Raw genomic sequence first — 20,276 nt, 5'->3', positions numbered from 1 at the left:
TCCTTACATTTGCGAACACACATTTTCAATTCAAGCACTTAAGTTGAGATGCTGCTTGGCAACTGTAAACAGCCTATTGTTTGGGAGTATACAATCTGAAAAATAATAATTGCAATTGTTTTTGATATTGTTATAAAAAGTTAGACATTTGGTGAATAAAAATTTAACAAAAATGTAAATAGTTGTTTTTAGTAGAGTGCTGTGCATATTGCAGTAAATAAATAAAAAAATCTAATAAAGCTAAAGTTTTTTTGCCTTTGCATCTTTATATCGATAGGACAGTGGAGAGGAAATTATGGGATGAGAGAGACGGAAGCTGGGAGCTGGGACTCGAACTCGGGTCGCCCGAAGTGCTGCTGCAAAAAAGTGTATTTAAAAATTTCATTAAATAACTTTGAGACAAATCATTATGGTAACTACTATAAAAGTGATTTAGTAAATACAAAAATGTAAAAAATGTTAACAGTTATTTCACACTGTGGTGCATTTTGCGGCAAAAAAATTGTAGCAGATACAGTAGACAAGTGATGTTACCGCATTATCAATTACATCATTGATATCAATATCATATTGATTTTCTACTATGAACCAATTGCCAAGTACTTACTGAAACAAAACCCTTACCACAAAACCGTAAAACAATCTGAACCATTACAATCCTACTGGATACACAATTACATGTCAACTGCTGTTTGCTTAGCAACGTATGATTAGTGACAAAGTGTGTGGATATATGATCTTCAGCAGCTGTGTAAAAAGCTTTCTGTTATAGATGGTTTCATTTGCACATTGCATGCATATAGCATATATAGCATATAGCATATAGCCTACTATTCACAGAGCCAAAAAACAGGAAGCTGCCGTTGAAGAAAACTTAAGGTTCACCCAAGCATAACAATTCTGTCATCATTTACGCACCCTCTTGTCATTTTAAACCTGTTTGACGGTCTTTCTTCTGCAGAAGACAAAAGAAGATATTTTGAAGAATGTTGGTAACCGGCACCCATTTGCTTGCATTGGTTTTGTGTCTTACCATAGACGTGAATGGGTGCCAGTGCTGTTCGGTTAACAACATTCTTTAAAATATCTTCTTTTGTGTTCTGCGGAAGAAAGAAAGTCATAAAGGTTTGAAATGACAAGAGGTTGAGTAAATGATGACAGAATTGTCATTTTTGGGTGAACTATCACTTTGAGTCGAGTGTAGCGTCTTACCCTCAGCTCTCCTGACGCCACCTTAAACACCAGATCCACCACGGAGCCCACGGCCAGACGAGCAGCGCTGGAGGAGTGCACTTCATTCCAGATAGTGTCACTGTCAACCTGATGAGACACGCAAACACAGTACTGTTGCATTCTGGGTAGAGATGTTGCGCTCGTGGTGTGGTAGTCAAATACAAAAAACCATGACAAATGTAGCTTGAATGCAAATGTGCAAACAGGCAAGTTTGTGAGAAGGAAAATCCCATCGCTCTCTCTTTCAAGTAGCAACAGGAAATCTAATTCAATTTCGTGGACTGGTTTGTTATCATGACACCATATAAGAAAGTGTCCATATTTTTTATATATATTTTGCACCTTTTCCATCCACTTTCCTGTCTGTTATATAAATAATCGCGACTAATCGTTTACAAAATAAATGTTTTTGTTTACATAAAATATGTGTGTGTACTGTATATAATAATTATGTATATATAAATACACACACATCCATGTATTTTAAGAAAAATTATATATGTGTATATTAAATATTTATGTTTATATACAATATAAATTATATATAAATATAAGAATGTATATACATGTGTAAATATTTCTTAAAGATATACATGTATGTGTATGTATTTATATATTCATAATTATTATATACAGTACACACACATATTTTATGTAAACAAAAACTTTTATTTTGCAAACGATTAGTCGCGATTAATCGTGTGACAGCTCTAAAATACGATAGGAAATGATATATCATTGTAAAAAATGTCAAATGTTTCCTGCAAAGTTGCTTTCCGACAAAGCAGACTGTTTACAAAATTAATAGAAATTATGTTTGCTTGTCTTTGCTGCTTTTTAACCCAGGAACACAAATTACTCAATTTTCTTACTTAGTTACTTAAGGATTTATAAAAAATAAATGGATTGAAAGAATGGATGAACAATTTCTAGATTTGAAATATTAGGTATTGGCTACAGTATTGAAATAGAAAGCACTGGCTACAGGAATTTCCAAAACTCTCACATCAAGTTGTAAATGTGCATTTATTTCCAGGATTTTCCCTAGAATTCACTCCTTAAAAGTATGAAAAGAATCCTCTCCTAAACAAGCTATACAATTTCAAGACTTTTTCCCCAACACAAAAGATGCAAAATAGTATTAGTTTTATAGAACACTACACTATAACAAATGACGTGATCAATAAGCCAACATATATTTTAAAAAACACTCATCAAAATAAGTTAATACATTTAATATTAATAAATAATAAAATTACAGCAACTTACATCTGTAAAGTTAAAATGACTTTTTGATTATACTTAAAAATGTATACTTTAATTTAAAACTCAGTCCGTAGGATGTTTCCCTGCTCAGTATCTCACGTCTGTAAATGTGTTTTCTCGCTGCTGACAGGTCTGTGACAGACTACACGGGAGAAGAATTGAGATGTTTGTTTTAGCCGACACCATAGTGGGATAGCAAACAGACCCAGAGGGTTCATACACAACACAGTACGCAAAGTTTTCACACTGAACGGTCCCTAAACATCGTCTTTTGTACCGTCCTCGTTCACACATAAGAGTCTGATTGCTAACCAAGCAGGAAGAGCTACACTGCTGAAGCTTCGAGATTGACACACAGCGCACCCTAAAAAAAGTGTCATTCCAGAGGACACGAGCATGCTGGGAGTTTGCTTAACAGAACGCAGTGAGAACTAGAGTTTATTCTGTGACACGAAAGGTAAATAGTGTAGGAAGAGACCTGGCGAGGAAAGGGGTAGTTCCCAGAATGCTTAGAGACAGAACACAGCCATTCATAAGGCATCACTGATTATGCAACCACACGACTGCCCTACAGCCTGTAATTACTGCAACAACACATCACACACACACACGCAGACACACCGAGTACGCTGCACTTAAATGGGGTCATGGGTAAAATAAGGAATAATTCATGAAGTGTAAACTACCGGGTCTGTAGATTAGCAGGTGCTCAAGTACAAAATAACATAAGCGTTTGCTAAGAAAACCATCACTATTACTATATTGCTTATAATTAGAGTGCATCTGAACAATCTCTACGACCCAGAGTATTAAACTTTTCCATATGACTTATCTCAAAACATTTGTGCTAAACGCATGATGCCCTCAAACGTTGCGTTTTTTCAACAATAAAACTTGCCAAAAAATGTCACGAAGACACAAGTAATTGGAATCCTAATATCGTAATATAGGTCCTTTTTTCCAGGGGGCCAGGGAAGAAACACCTAGCAACCACTCAGAACACCATAGCAACCAAGCATCAACACATCTACAACCATGTTTTATAGTCATGTGACCCGTATGCTCTTTGACCTATGGCTTTTTAACAACAACCTATACGTGAGCGTTGATAAAAACATAATTTAGTCACGAGAAATTCATTTATGGGCACTTACATTAAAAAAGGACGTCCGCCTTAAAGTTTTCCGCTATATTTATTAGATTTACTTTTGAAATTTGACCGTTGCTCAACTCCCGTGGCATCATGGGATAGTGAAGTGTCCATCCTATCCACACTCTCGAATCTCGGCAGAAGTAGTAGACCATCCGGGTATTTCTCGCCAACTGTTTTTTGCATACTGAGGTTTCGGACATACTATTCATGACTCATACTCAGTTTCGCCTACTATATAGTATGGAAGTAGGCGATTTCGATTTCGGACACAGCGACAGTGTGATGGTGGGTAGGGAAAAAATTCTTCCAAAAATATAAAAATCAACTTTCTTTTAAAATGTAAACACATTCATATAATAGAAAATGTAAATAATAATAATTTAACATAATTACAATAATAGAGAATTTAAACAAGACTAAATTCTACTAATCCCTGTTTATTCATTTTTTATCCTTATAATAAAGAGACTTTTAAAATGAATTTAGACATTGAAATGCGTTAAAACGACCATGAGCTGCACAGACATTTATGCATTTGGCAGACGCTTTTATCCAAATCGGCTCACAATGCATTCAAGGTATACATTTCATCAGTACCTGCGCTTCTGGGAATCCAACAAGTAAAGGCACAAAAGAGTTTAGAAGCGATTACTGGTCACCAGAAACAGGACTGATGCTTTTATAACTAAAAACGTCATTGTATGGCATAACCTGTTTCTGTCAGCCAATTACAGAAACACTCGTCTTGAACATCTCCAACCGACTGCCAACAAAAAGGCCTTTTCATTTCCTGCACAACATCACGCTCTACTTACAAAACAGTTTTCCAATAAACCACCCGTGAAGATTGAAGTCATTTCTGTTTAAGTGCCTCAAACATCCAAGAGGAAGAAATATTAGGACGGTCTGTCTCTCTTGTGGGGGGAAGAAGCACTCGAATACACAACAAGCTGGCAACAAGAAAAACCGAATGAAAGCCAAGTGAGAAATCAGGAAAGGTCCGAAGGGTTTTACCAACCCTGGTGTTTTCATCTCAGCATACATTATTATCCATGCATTTCTGACTTCAGTTTTCAATGGCGTTAGAGCTCAAGGGCAACGTAAAAGACCTCACGCTTTTTAAGCATTGCCAATTATTACTTTTGACCCTGTGGTGCATTTACGAAAAAAGTCAATTAAAAACAGAGAGAAGCTAAGGTAGCAAAAGAGAGTTTAGAAACAAAAGCGTGAGGGAACAAGCTGGTTAGGTAGTGATGTGTAAAGTGCACTATTAAAAATAAAGGTGTTAAAAGGTTCTTCACAGCGATGCCATAGAAGAACCATTTTTGGTTCCACAAAGAACCATTCAGTCAAAGCCTTTTGGGAAACAGAAAGGATCTTCATGCTAAAGGTTCTTTATGGAACCATCTATGGCATCGAAGAACCTTTTGAAGCACCTTTTTTTAATAGCGTGGGGAGATTTAAGAGCTGGTGCACATTCAGGGCTTGGTCCAAACGTCTGTAGATGCATATGAAATATTTGAATATTAAACAATGAAAAACCGTATCCTATCCTAACTGTCATACACCTCATAAGTTTGCATTGTTTCTTAAAGGGGAAGTGTGCCGTTTCTACGTCAGACTACACCTTTAATAAAACAGTTTTTTAAAAACCGCATGCTATTAGGCTTGTGTAAAAAAGTTGCCTACAAATTAAAAATATATTTTTATTAGTTCCGGATGGAGGAAACACCGACCAAAGTCAACACGAAGTTTCTGCAGATTTCCTAAAGGTTGTCTGCAGAACAGAAATCTGTGACATTTCGATGAGCTTGAATGAACTTCATTGCAAAAAAAACCAACAATATGCACCAGACTTTGTCACTAGGTCAAAGTCTGGCTTTCAAGATTACATCTGAAACATAAAACAGAATAACTAGACAAACTTATGAGGTGATAAAAACACAGCCTCACAAAAAAACATTTGTGCCTTGAGTGCTGGTATGAAGGCGGTAGAAAGAAAGAAAGAACGTTTTTGGGGGCGCAGGTCTTGGGGAGCGTGTTGGAATGAACAAGCACAGTTTATCTTCACCCTGACAGGCTAATTTTCATGGTGGAGACTCGCTGTAGAAATGCAGGAAGACAACAATTTCGTTCCATTTCCATAAAAGAGTCCAGAGCCCTTCTGTTTCTCACTATTTCTCTTAAACACTGTGACTTCAGCCAGATGAGACCGCCTGCCATTTGTCAGCCGCCCCCCGCATCTAAACTAACACACACACACACACACACACACACACACACACACACACACACACACACACACACACACACAATGTGCAACACTTTCACCTACAAGTCCAAATCCACCGTACTACCATTTGAAAGCACAAAACAATATCCGAGATCAATGAGAATATTTCATTTATAATAATAAAACTGTATGTCCTCCCAAATATATGTTTAATCTCTATTTATTACAGGAATCCCTGCACGGGCCGCCAGAACCTCTCATGGAATCCGTGATGATGATGAGGGGGCGGCAAAATAAAGACACGTGAGGAAGAGCGCTTCCTGTTTCAAGAGTGTGGCTGACACTGTCCACTCGGCACTGAAGAACAAATCCATCCATTCATTCATCATCATCATCATCGTCGCTGGAGGATACACACTCACTCACACACACCGCACACAGCTTGTTTATAGAAAACATCTGGACACAATTACCCGCTCGGCAGAGAGGAGAGCAACAGTTTTTGTTGCCGCTGGAGTCTGGGGGAGGAAGAACAAACAGGGCTGCTATTTACACACGAGAAGGAAAGAAACTCACCCCGATTCCGCCGCACGGCAGTCTCACGAACATGGGTGTCAACGAACCTATCGAGAAACAGAGGAAAAGATATTGTTATGTTTTATTATTTATAGATTGGAAGATGCTTTTATCTAATACGACTTCAATGCTTTTTCCATGTGTGCATTTTGTGCGTTTTATCATTATGGGATTCAAATCGAAAGTTGAGGGTTCGATTTCCCAAGTACACACATCTTGATGAAAGAAATGTATACCTTGAACGCACCAAAAGTCACTTTGGATAAAAGCGCTTGCCAAATGCATAAATCTAAATATCAAGTCCAAATCCTCAAGTGCGCAAACTCTCAATGAGGCGAAACCTCCATTGATTAAAACTGCTTTGTTTTTCAAGCCCACACGTGTGTGAGGCATCACGAAAGAAATAACATCAAACGTTCGCTGAATGAACGCACCAATCAGATAAACCTTAGAATGTAAAAACAGCAGAAGGAGAAAGCTGTGATGGTTTTCTCGGTACAAGTGTGAAATATCCCCGCGTGTGTGCGCTTAGGAATGTGTTTCGATGATGTCATGGAAACTACAAGTGTTCTTGTTATGGTGACGACTGTGATGGACAGCTCAGGGGCAGATTCCGATCAAGACCATGACTGATGCAAGCTAAAGGGTGAGATGAAGGGGGGAACGATAGAGTTTGGCACGGGCAACTGGTTGCAAAATCATAAACCACAGAAAGAGCGAGTTACACATTTGTGACCCTGGACAACAAAACCATTCACTTAGATTGGTTTTGTGTCCGTACAAAAGAAGTGAATGGGTGCCGCCGTTGTTCGGTTACCAACTTCTTCAAAATATCTTTTTTGTGTTCTGCAGAACACGTAACTTAACTCATACAGGTTTGACAAGAGGGTGAATTAATGATGACAGAATTTTTATTTTTTGGTGTACTTTCCCTTTAATCTTTTGTGTGTCATGACTCATGACAGTCCAAAAGTTCACACAGCACAGGATTAACTGAACTCCAAATGTCCGTAACATCAGTCAGTATGGTCACAGAATTTGGTTGTCACTCCTGTTTATAACCAAACTGTGTGTGAACACATTGTTTTTAATGCAGAACTGACAACCGTATTCTGCCACATTCTGAACGTGAGCGGGTGAGACTAATAAATATCGTAGTAAGGAACATAACAATCTAGAAAATGAAAAGAAAGAAAAAGACTGAACCGAAGTGAAGCGTTCAGGAAACATGCTGTAAGGCGGATCTGGCTACAGGAGCGTGAATAATGTTGATAATTGCAGAAGTCCAGGCGCAGTTAATAACCGAGAAGGCTCCAGCCGTCTCAACAATGCATTCATTCACAAAATTCATTCAAATACAGCCGGTGGTGTAGTGCGCGTGTGCTCACTGTCCAGTTTCTGTCGGAGCGGGTTGGTGCCGTACAGCATCACGTGAGCCTCGGTGTGGACCGTCTGCAGCTCCTCCAAAGTGGCTTTTCTGCCTCGAATACACTGCAAAAAAACAGAGAAATTATAAAGCTGCAGTTCTTTGAGGTTATGGACAGCAGGAGAGAAAGCTGAACTTAAATAAAATGCAATTAACCGTGTAATTGAGCGTAATTAGGACGAATAAATAAGCGTATCAATTATTACCAGAAGAAAATGATTTCCATATCTTTTGTGTTTGGTGTAAAACATAAAGATTGATGTTTGGACAAATGAAAAAGAAACTCAAATAAAAATATATTCATATATTTTAATTAGGGCTGTCAAAAGATTAATCGCGATTAATCGCATCCAGAATAAAAGTTTGTGTTTACATAACATATGTCTATGTACTGTGCATATTAATTTTGTATTTATAAATACAAACACATACACAAGTATACATATTTAGGAAATATTTACATGTATTTATTTATATTTATCAATAATTGAAATGATATATTAATGTTTATTAATATTTAGATTTTTCTTAAATATATGCATGGATGTGAATGTGTTAATGAATACAAAATTATTATGCACAGTACACAGATATATATTATGTAAACACAAACTTTTATTCTGGATGCGATTAATCGCAATTAATCTTTTGACAGCCCTAATTTTAATGTTAGTTTTTAAGCCCTGTTTTTTTGCGAAAAGAAAGATTCGCACTTGTACAATACACATCCCCTATAGCCTTGTTTTCTTTCCATGAGATAAATATGATTAATATTATTATATGTCCTCAACACTAAAGTATAGACCAAAGCATACCTAAACACACCCCCCCGTACAGGGCCCCATATGCCTGCAGAACAAAGACTTTGGCCCTCAGAGGTGCCTGAGCTGCTGGATTTGCAATAATGTCATTTTCCTGTTTCTGGCCCCTGAGACACAAACCATCCAAACCGTGCGAGAGGGAGGCGGCCCTGCCCACCTGCGGGACCCGGATCTGAGCGGAGCAGACGCCAGACGTGGGGTGGAAGTCGAGGTGACACCTGCAACAGGACGTACTGCCTCTCATATTTAACAGCGGGGGCAGTTAAAGAGAGGCCCCGCGGGGGCCCGGTGCTGGCTGGCGGCAGCTTAAAACAACCCGGCTCTCTTTAAGGGCCCCCCTGCTGTAGATTAGGGGGTATTAGAGTCATGACTGCCTTTAATTGAGGCCCAATTCAGTGTTTCCATCTCCCAGAACAATAAACATCCCCACCAAGAAGAAAACGTAGGAAAGCGAGAGAGCGAGAGGCATTGTTGCGCTTGTTTACATGTTTGTTTGGTAGAAAACAAAGTCTGCAGCTACGCGACTGACTCTGACCGGTCTGACGCAACGGAGCCAGCGTGGCAGGAGAGTTTAGATCCAGCGAGGGCCATTACGCATGAGGAGCGCGTGAGATGATGAGAGTTTAGGAATGGCCCTCAGCAGGTGGAGACAGAGATAAGCGGCCTCAGACAGAACCCACAAAACCCTTTTTTGGCATTTCTGAGCGGATTTTGGGAAAGAATCTCTGGAGGGGAGCTGATGATATAAATTCACGATCATTTGCACGAACTTGTGAAGTTAGTTCTATCAAAACTAGCAAACTCAGCCTTTGGACCCCATTGTAAACCACTGTTATACCACCTCTGTCGTTTCCTAGAAGCTGTCTGCCTGTCTCACTCCTTCAGCTCAGTTTTACTGACATCGATCACAACTTTTTAAAACCCCCTTTCAGCGAGTAGAACACTTTGAGCGCCTGCTTTGTTCATAAAGATGTGGTGTGGCTGTATTTGTGATGGCTGAACAGCGCCTTCTACAGGTCGGGGGGAAAAATCCTTCACCCACCAGTCACTAAATATGAAACTGTGTGAAGAGTGACGCTAAATGTGACTTCAGTCTGTGAATGCTGCAGACAGATGTGAGCTGTGCTGCTGTACCTCGCATTGACCGCGCAGTCCTGTCTCCTGCAGGCGTGACCAGATGCTCTGGATGCGGCCGGCGTGCTCGGGGTGAATGTTACTGTTTCCACACATGCACTGGTGCTTCTGCATCAGCGTGTCGTACACCAGACCTACAGGATTCGAGGGACATATACCAGTGAATTTTAGGGACAATTGCAGATAAATATAAGATTCTTAAATCGCAGAAGTTATGTGAGGTGATACAGGAGAAGTCCAATAGAAACTTATCAAAGGTTATTTTAGTTTACTAAAATTAAAACGTTGAAAACATCTCTGTTTATTGAATTCAAATAAAATATTAGCCTAAACATTATTGGAAAAGTTGCCTAAGAAATGAACTGAAATAAGTTTAAGGTACTTAAATAATATTTAAAAAAAAAACAATCTTACATAGCAAAAATAAAAATAAATAAATGACAAAAGCATACAACACATTGCTAAAAAAAATTACTTAACTTATTTTAATTTAATTAACTAATTGACATTAAAACAAAAACTAAAAAAATAAAAGCTCATTTAAAATAATAATAAAACTACAATTAAACTATAACTCTGCTATCACATTATCACAAAAAAATGTCACAAAATTAAGAAATTATATTTCAGTTAAAGAAAACAAAGCTTGATTTAAGAACGACTGCGATATTAAGAACATTTTACGGCATCATATTGAAAGACAGCACAGAATATGTTGAAGAGCCAGTTAATGAAACACTGTGGTGGCTTTTGCTGCTTTGCAAACTTTAAAAGTTTTAATTAAGTAATTAAACAAATAAATGTTGCATTTAAGTTTTCAGTACCAAATAGAAATAAACAGAAAACAAAAGTTAAAGATCTAATTAAACAAAAATGTGCTTGATAGTAATAAAAACTCAAAAATATGGCTTCATTTTCTTAATTTTTGATTAAATGTCTCCTGCCGCAGACTGACCGGTGGTGAAGCGTGGTTTTACGGGCGGTTCCTGAACAGCTATGGGAAAGGTGGCTGAGGCTGGAGATGATTGTGCTCTGGACAGAGGTCGATGCCCTGGGAACGTCACAGAGAGCCCGGCCGCCTCCATGGATGCCTGATAGTTCCTCAACTGATGGATCCTCTGTTGCTCCAAGAGTAGAGCTTGCTGTTCCGAGACAAAACAGACATTCATCTTTAAAAAAAATCTTTACAAATTAATATTTAAAAGGATGAAATATTTCATACGAATCTAAAAGAGGACCATTTTATGAAATGTCAGATGCACTTTTAGAAACAACCAGCAGGTGGCACTCAACACATTCTACTAAAATGACAGCATGCCACTCTAGTAAGACTGTGTAATATGTAGAAAAATTGTGATTGTGTGCCTATACTCAAATCCCCACCATTTAGTTTGCATCAGAAACAGGAGTAATAGACGCGGTTTGCCTACATCTAAAGTTCATTTGAATGGAAAAATATAAAGTGATTATTGTTAGGAGGGGTCTGTTAGATCATTGAGCGACTGTGTGCGAAGCAGCAAGGCATAAGCCTCAGTGCTGCTGATGAATATTTCAAAGCATGAACATCAAACCCCTGCGGCCCATTAAGAAGAAAGAAAAGCGGACCTAATTGATCTCGTCCAGCACAAGTGGCCTCCTCCCGCTCATTCTGAAAAACAGCGCAAGCTACTACACCTGTGGTTGAGCATTTTTAAATAAACAGGTTTTTCAAAGGGACCAAACAAATTATCCACTATGTTACGGAAAGACTTTTATCCGCCTGTGCTGTTTGCACACCAATGAAAGAGGCGCATTATTGTTCACAAAGCTACTTAGTCAGTTAAATTGTCTTTTTGCATTTCATGTGCCGGTCCATTTACATTTATGCATTTGATAGATGCTTTTATTCAAATTGACTTACAGTGCATTTTAATTTATGCATTTAGCAGCCTCCCTCGACCGTCTAGAGAATAAGCAGATTTGGAGAACGGCTGTATTTTTATAAATTTTGTCAAGGTATTCTGACTGACACCACATTATTTTTCTATTTTACGCCGATAAATCTCACAACATATATGTTTTATATATTGAGAGAACAATATTTCATAAAATAACTGTGTGGATGCTCTACCTAACATATTTTCTCACGAGAGATGTGTCGCGCATCATCTGTCTGTACGCTCCTCCATGCTTACCTGCCTGAAGAGCATCTCTTCCTCAGCCGGCCTCTCTCTATGCTGGAATTCTTCACCCGGTTCGTCCGGAGGTTCTTGTTTGATGGTGACCCCGTGGGGAAGACCCTCTGTCGGGTCGGCCAGCCCCTGATGTTCCCTCAGTTCTTCTTCCGTCTCCTCCGGGTGACTCTCGTGCTGTCGGCCCGGCTCGCTCGGCTTAGCCATCATCTGAGAGACAGGGAGACAGATTTTAACATCACAATTCATTTCATGATGGCATGGTTATGTTTAAGTGTGATAAATAGAATTGCTCAGCTATTTGATTTGCAAAGCTAGATGTAACAAGCTTTTCATTTTTATTATTGTAGTTAATACTGAATACGTTACTCATTATGAGCATCCTATAGACCACTTTGAAATATTTAATTTCAAGTATTTGATTATATCTTTCATTTTATTTTACATTTTTTTATTTATTTAATAAAAAAATTCATTTCATTTTATTTTATTTATTTTTCATCTTACATTTTTTTATTTTACATTTTATTTGATCTTAAAGGTATTCTGGACCAGCGTTGTTTATGCCGTCCGAAGTGGTCTATTCTAGAACTGTTTTATTTTCACAAACCAGAAACCTAGAAAAGTAAGGTGGTTAACTCCTATGAAAATGAGTAGTTTTATTATAGTACAAGTATAGCTACCACGTTTTTGGCATACTGATTATCGTATTATGACTTAATTGTGAATAATATCCAATGTTGGTCTGCATGTAAACACACATGTAACCATGACAGATTATTCATTCGTTTTTTTGGTCGACTGTTCCTTTAAGAGCACATGTCTGCAGCACAACCTCACATAAACACACATATCCAGTGTCAAAAAAAGGAAAGGTGCAGTTGCAATAATATTCCTGAAACCTTGGAATGTAAGAAGTCAAACAACGTGAGCAATAAAGCTAGAGAGGGAATATTGTCCTACAGTGGCCTCTCTCTCTCTCTCTCCTCCCGGCACAAGTTCATGCTGTGACAGCTGTGTCCAACCCTATCACCATAGCAATATCAACTCATGCCCCGCCTTTCCCCGAGTACACACGCACACACACAACACTTGAGTCTAGTAAAAACACAGGCCCCTGGCATAGAGCCGAGGGAACATAATTGACGTCAGAGAGCACGGCAATTGCCTCATCTCTGTGCTTCATTCCAAACAAGCTTTCCTTTTTTCATATTTTATCTCTTTGTTTTTCTGCCCCCCTCCCTGCGACTCAATCTCTACTTCAGCTCCGTGAACATACTGTCTGTCTGTTTATGAGGACACGCGGGTGAATTACACCTCCCATTACTACACTTGATGCAGGAAACCATTTCCCGAAAAGTATGCGTGCCCTTCTGAATACAATGTTTTTAAATGAGATACCCTTTCAAAGTTTCCAAACTAAACTTTCCAGAAACGTCTGTGACTCCAGCAATTTGTGCAAAAAGTTCACAAATTAGGAATGAAACTCTGAATAGGAATATACTGCATCATAAAACTATGAATAAAAAATGGGACTTTTTCCCATCAGCCGTCCATATCTTCTTCTCCCAGGTAGTTTACTTTCTGTCACGCAGACCGTGCCAGACACAGCTCGGGTCATGAATATTAATTACGGGATGTGATGTTCGCCCGCACCGTTTTGCTGAAAGGCGGGCGTTGAAGGGCGAGTGCCACAGTGTGAATAAAGTTTACCACACTCATTTGCACATTCATTCAGTCCGGCCCACAGCCAAAACAACCGGCTGGCCGAGAATTCTGCGTAAACTTAAAATCGCCATCTCACATGCCAAACTACAATTTGTTTTCCTTCCTACTGAATAAACCTCAACGCAAGCTAAATAAAGACCCTTAAAATATAATGAATATCTCCTAAAAAGTGAAGGGTTACAATGATCGCTACCGTACACCAGAAACGAGAAAATAAAAGCATCAATCCAAATATAACTTTGCTGTTGCTCCGATCCATTTGGATGTGCAGAAAACCACATGCAAAGATGAACTGCTTTTCTCCATCTCTCCTGTGAGTTTCTAAGACACAGGAATGTTAATGCATCAAAACTGCGTAAATGCCTGAGAAGCATTAAATTCCACCGACATCTTCCCAGTAAAGAGCGCCGATTCCCGGAAGCCCAGCGTTTGTGCCGAGGTGATCCACACCCAGTGATCTCACTCCAGATACACATGGAGACATGGAATAACCCCATAACTAATCTGTATTTGTGCTGGTGCATTAAAAACCAACAAACAATCCTGTAGGAAAATGACCCGACAGTAGAGATCTCTAGAGATTTTATGACACACTCTGTGAGCACACAGGGAGCCGAAAAACTGGAGGGGTAATTCCCTTCAAATGCATCTGCATCATGACCACGTCCACATGGAATCTGCACACACAGATTTCTGCTGAATTTGAATGCTCGTCACACAAACCTCTACACATGCCACGCCCCTACACATTTGTCGCTTAAATATTTCGTCTACGTGAATTTAGGGAAGCCAAAACTCATCAATACTTTAGTTCATATTTTTTTTAAATATGATCATATTTATGTTTAAAGTGACTCATCAAAACCCCCCCAAAAATAAAAATGTCATTATTTATTCACCCTCGTGTTGTTCAAAAGCTAACAAAAATATATTTTCAGAAATGTCTCAATGGTTTTGTCATCCATACTGGAAGTCAGTGCGGGACCAATGTTGTTTAGTTACCAACATTCTTCAAAATATCTTCTTTTGTGTTCAGCGGAAGAAAGAAAGTCATACTGCACAGGTTTGAAATGACATGAGGATTTCCCAAATGATGAAAGAATTTTCAGAACTAAACCTTTAAATATCCCATTCCCCGCGATCCCATTTTTCAACCTTTAGTTAGTGTGTAATGTTGCTGTTAGAGCATAAACAATATTTGCAAAATGATAAAGCTCAAAGTTCAGTGCCAAGCGAGATATTGTCTTTAACAGAATTCGCTTTTCAAGGACTACAGAGAACGGCTGGAATCGGACTACAGCCCTTCCCGGGTACATGATGTCACTATTCCGAGTGCTTTTAATAACCTCCGCCCAAAGGAATACGCCAAAAAAGGGGCGAGGCCTTCCTTAGAGAAGAGGAAGAGCCGCTGGAGCAGTGTTCGGTTATCAGAGATTGTAAACATTTGACTGAGCTACGCAACTTTCACTTTCATCACAGTCCTACAACTGGTCATAAGAGTTCAGCGACACACATTCTAAGATAACCAACGGTCAAATAACAGCTTCCATGACTTTAACATCGCCTGTGAAAGCTGTTCTGTGTAACACGCTGATATTGTGTGTGTGCGCGCACATACCTCTAAAACACTTCTATGAAACGTCCTTTTAAGTCCTGCCTGCAAATGTCTCCTGGTCAATCTGCTTGTTTTATTATCCAACTCGGGTCCAATATAAAAAGGCAAAACTAACGCTTCTGTTATTAGTGTTAATATAACCGGTCTGATGCCATTCGGTCCGGTGTCATTTCCCTCGCCATAGTAGGAAAGAAAAATTGCGATCTCTAACAAAGATTGACATTTGCAGACCTCCCTTACACTTCGATCGATCCGCATGTGTTAAAAAACGTATGAAGTGAAGTTGACGCCACAGTTACTGTTTATTGCTAAAAGCTTATGAATACACGTGCACTGAGAGGGGCACCGACCAATCACAACAGCCTGAGAAGCGGAAGCTCGCTGATATGGTATGGGTGGGACATCTTCACACACACGCTCTAAGCGGGGAACCAATCACGACAGACCTGGTCAGCTTTACCAATCAGAGCGTTTCGGAAGGAGGGACTTTATATAGACCGGAAAAAATCCAGTCGTTTAGTGAGAAGAGGGACAGCGGTGAACAATAGACTTGAAATATGTGAAATATAAAGCGTTTTTTGAAATTATAAACATGAACAGCCATTGTTAAACACCCCAAAAAACATAATCAAAGCCTCAAAAACAGCAAAAGAATGGCTCCTTTAATGTATAAACATTTATAATCATGTATGATGATTTTTTTTACTTTTTTTAATGTATATTTTTTAACTAGTATATTTCATACATAATACAACCTAAATTTGCATATTGTTAAAGAGAGTATTCATAATATTGATAAACATAGACAGTTTGTTTAAATGATCTGTATTTTTTATTATAAATAATTTTAATAATAAATTGTTTGTGCACCGTGTATTTATACAGTGCATAGATACAGAATTCACATATTGTTAAAATGAGAGCATTTGATAAAGTGTGGAATGTCCAAATGACCAAAACTATAAAACTATATATAGTTTTTTTAATTAAAAAATGTTATAAATCTACACTATTCTCAACACATTTGATCACATAGTAATGCTTTCTTCAGATTTTACCCCAAAATCATTGTCAGAAGTGCAAAAATCTACTCTGTAGATACTGTTTGTAGAGCTGCTTATGACTCTGTCCCACATTCACACAAGCGGAGCGCTTCCGCTTTGACTATAAAAGGAACGTACAGTACATCCTTCTGGTTTCCATGGTGACTAAGGGAGCTAAAGAGACAGCGCTGTACCTTGCTGATGTGAAGTTGCTGCTGTTGGAACTGTTGCTTGTGTTTCTCGAGGAACTGCTGGTGCTGCTGTTGAACCACCAGCTGCTGCAGAGCCTGAAAGTTCTGAGGCAGAGGAGCCGACTGCGTGCGTCCCAGGGGCCGATGCTGTCGAAGCTTGTGGATGGGATGTGACTGCAGGGGCATGCTCCCCAGGCCTGGACACACAACACGTGGACTTTGGGTTACATCAAGACTACGTTTGATGCTTAAAATTAACATTAACAGCCGTGAATGTCGCATTTGTATCAATCTCTGCCTCCACAACCACACTAAAATGACAGATCACCAAAGCCATAGATTCACTCTGACAACTAGATATATAGTGATGCTCCACTTCAGATACTCTCAGTCGCCGCCTCCCCTTGACCTTCCCGCTCCACACTTCCTGCACGCTGGATTCGCTCGTCTCCCTCACAATGGTGGGCGGAGAGAAGATTTCCTCCCTTTAAAGTGACGGTCCGTGATGGCACAAATCATTAGTCTGAATTGACTGCGCCAGCGAGGCGTCTCTCTCTTGTTCTCAGAATGAGTATTGACCCCTTCTTACTGGTGCCCCCCCCTCTCTCCCACCTCTTATGAAATCATTCCCGGCACATCAGGAGGCTCATTAACACCGTCTATGACTAATTTGATTAAAATGAGCTTTCTTTAGTGCGTATCGCAGGAAATTGAATCCAATTTGTAAAGGGTGCTGCGTAACCTACGGTAGACTAATTACACCCGACCAATACACCACATCCACAAAGAGAACAGAGGTTTTCATCATTTATATCAGACCATTTGTTTCGCTGTGAGCTACATTAAAGAGATCATATCATTCGTTTTGATTAAATTCTATCCCCGAGTTTCTTTGCCAAGTTTCCTGTATGCAAGTCATAATTTAATAAATTACAACATTTTTCTGCTGTACCTACAAGACGTCTACTTCCTTCTGCTGTATTTACTTAAGTTACATATTCAAGCTGCAATCTGTAACTTTTGTCAGTCATTGATGAACTACATGTGTAAATCCCTGATTCACAATGAAAAGCTTATAAGAATGATTTTTAGGTTGAACTTTCAGGTACGATGTCGCAGTTTGATGATGTCACTTGACTTAAAGAAACGTGTGTAAAGTGACTTGCATGTTTAAAAAAAGTTATGAATTGCAGCTTTATTGTAAAAATATTAATTTTATATATTAATTTTAACAAAATAAAATGAAACAATATATTTTAAAAATCAATTAAAAAGTCTGTCTTTTGTTTCTGCAATTAGTTAACCGATGAAACGTATAAAAACAACTCACTCTACTGGACCCCTAAAGTTAAGAAAAACGTTTTAACGGCACATCAGCTCTGTTGTGAATGTGGTGCAGACACGGGTTGTTGGAATATGTAGAGCATTAAATAAATAATAAATAAAAGCTTATGTTTTATGCACATGAGAATTAGGGCTGTCACGGTATCAGATTTTTCGCTATGTGGTTATCGTAGCCAGCCAACTTTCGCTGTCGGTATTATCCCGATATTTATTTGGCTTTTTTTTACGCTTTACAATAAGGTGCTATTTGTTAACACTTAGTTTTTGCATTAGCTTATAACAACTAACAATGAACAATACATATACAGTATAGAACTTATTCATCTCAGTTCATGTTAATTTCACCATTTACTAAAACATTTGTCAAATCAAACGTTGTGTCTGTTAACATTAGTTAATGCACCATAAACTAACATGAACAATTGTATTGACATTAACTAACATTAACAGGGATTAATAAATGCTGAAAAAATGTGTTTATTGTTAGCTAATTTTAGCTAATGCATTTACTAGAGTTAACAAACAGCACCATATTGTAAAGTATTACCGTTTTTTTTTTTTTTTTTAGAAATAATTGATTCCATCAGTGAAATTTATCTTTAATTTGGTTTATATTGTGTTTTGTTGGTTATTCAGTCAGCAAATCACACTCAAAATACATGTGTATGGAGGCAGAGAGTGAGAGTTTGTAACCACTGTAACTAAGGCAAAATTCTGAATGGATGCTGAATAGTTTACGATATTAAGATATGTGTAGAATATTGATAATCTTGGCTTTTAATAACACGGTTATTGTCAATATCAGTATATTGTGAAACCCCTATCGAGAAGATTCAAATGAATTTCTTATATAGTGTTAATATGAGTAATCTGATTATACTACCAACATGTTAACTAACCTGAATAACATCAGGTGTTTTGTCTCAAGTACATTAATGTTGAATATTACACACAATTACTTCTTTTTAATATAACTGGTCACCAAATTTGTTCCAACTAAACATGAAACATTTTTCTTCACAACTTTTTCATGCTGGACTGAAGAATCATGCATCCAGGTGTCAGATATTCTGACTGAGACTGACCTGTGACGAGTGGGTTCTGTGTGGCTGACTGCACCATATGCTGGAGAAGAGTGTTGTGTGCAGAGCTGCCCTCTCGCTCTAAGGAGGAGGCGGCCAGGTAAGGCAGGTGGGCCCCTGGCAAGAACGGAGTGGTTATGTGCATTCCTGGCTGCAAGCCTGGCACTGCCAGCCTGTCACCATCCTGCTGGCCTGATGCCACCTGTTTAAACAGAGGAAGAATGTGATCGTAAAACTAAAGAACGCAGTTCCTCGTAAATCCACGGGAGCCTTCGATTTGTATTTCTTGGAGAACGTTGCTTGCGTCAGTGAGTCATAGTCAGTCATTGTGTTTCAAAAGGCTCTTTCTGAAATGCAACTGGTGCTGAAAGGCCACACATGGACCCCTAACGGTCGAGGCAGGGGTTCCTCTGTGTTTGTGTGTGTGTGTATTGTGTACACATGTGATGGAGAGTCTGAGAGACACATGTGAAAAAGACTCACGCTGGAAGGGCCGGTGGCTGGCAGGCCCAGAGTGATGTTGGGAAGGGATGGTGATGTGTAAAGAGACAGCTGGCTAACAGGACCCTCTCTGCCCGCGAGTCTGTGTGCCAAAGATGCCTGAAACGACACGCAAGCAAACATACGCACAGATTAATAAACTCAAACCGTGAAAATAAACAGCCGTCGAGCCGCTCTCCGGACCCCTGCGGGACCCCTTGACAGAAAAGTGGCTGTCCATGTATGGAAAACATGCAGGGGAAAAACTTCCCAGAGAAACACTCCGAGCTAAGGTGTATCATTGACCAGCGCTCGTGTTGATTCAAACCTCGAGACTGATGCCAGAGCAAAGATTATCAATGAATAATAGGAGCTAATTCATGATGATGCCTTTGTCTCTTGTGGAGTCATGATCACTGTGAACTGACCCTAAACCCAGGATGCAGTCGTGCTACGTTTGCATCGTGCTGTACCTCCACTGGACTGTGGGAGATGGATCCAGCGATGCCGTTCTCATTGGTGATGTTGTTTGAACTGTTGTTGGGTGAACTGGGACCAGAACCAGGAGCACTGCTGCACGCCGATTCTGAAAGAACAACATAACTTAAACTTAAAAGAAATTGAAGCAACTTATAACACCCCAAAGGCACAGAAAAACACGTATTCGCACCACATGACCCCTTTAAAATACCCTTTTTTTGGGTCACATGACTAAAATCTTTTTATAATCTTTTGATTTTAAAGAATATTTCTGAATAAAATCTTGAATAAGTGTAAGTC

At 39.0% G+C, this 20,276-nt stretch overlaps 1 protein-coding gene across 2 annotated transcripts in view; it reads right to left on the bottom strand.

Moving 5' to 3' along the window:
* hdac4 (histone deacetylase 4) overlaps positions 1–20,276 on the bottom strand; it is a 162,945-nt gene that overhangs the window by 35,998 nt on the left and 106,671 nt on the right. For both annotated transcript variants that reach the window (XM_057336386.1, XM_057336387.1), the window contains 10 exons: positions 19,970–20,082; positions 19,500–19,616; positions 19,020–19,218; positions 16,594–16,787; positions 12,017–12,223; positions 10,798–10,984; positions 9,843–9,976; positions 7,850–7,952; positions 6,462–6,508; positions 1,213–1,320 (listed from right to left, as the gene is read on the bottom strand). In XM_057336386.1, coding sequence (XP_057192369.1) covers positions 1,213–1,320; positions 6,462–6,508; positions 7,850–7,952; positions 9,843–9,976; positions 10,798–10,984; positions 12,017–12,223; positions 16,594–16,787; positions 19,020–19,218; positions 19,500–19,616; positions 19,970–20,082 — 1,409 coding nt within the window. The remainder of the gene's footprint in view (positions 1–1,212; positions 1,321–6,461; positions 6,509–7,849; positions 7,953–9,842; positions 9,977–10,797; positions 10,985–12,016; positions 12,224–16,593; positions 16,788–19,019; positions 19,219–19,499; positions 19,617–19,969; positions 20,083–20,276) is intronic.

Source organism: Triplophysa rosa, linkage group LG6 (genome assembly GCF_024868665.1).
Source record: "Triplophysa rosa linkage group LG6, Trosa_1v2, whole genome shotgun sequence".
Taxonomy (NCBI): Eukaryota; Metazoa; Chordata; class Actinopteri; order Cypriniformes; family Nemacheilidae; genus Triplophysa; species Triplophysa rosa.
Note: the sequence above shows the minus strand (reverse complement) of the source record. Positions and strands in the feature narration are given on the sequence as shown.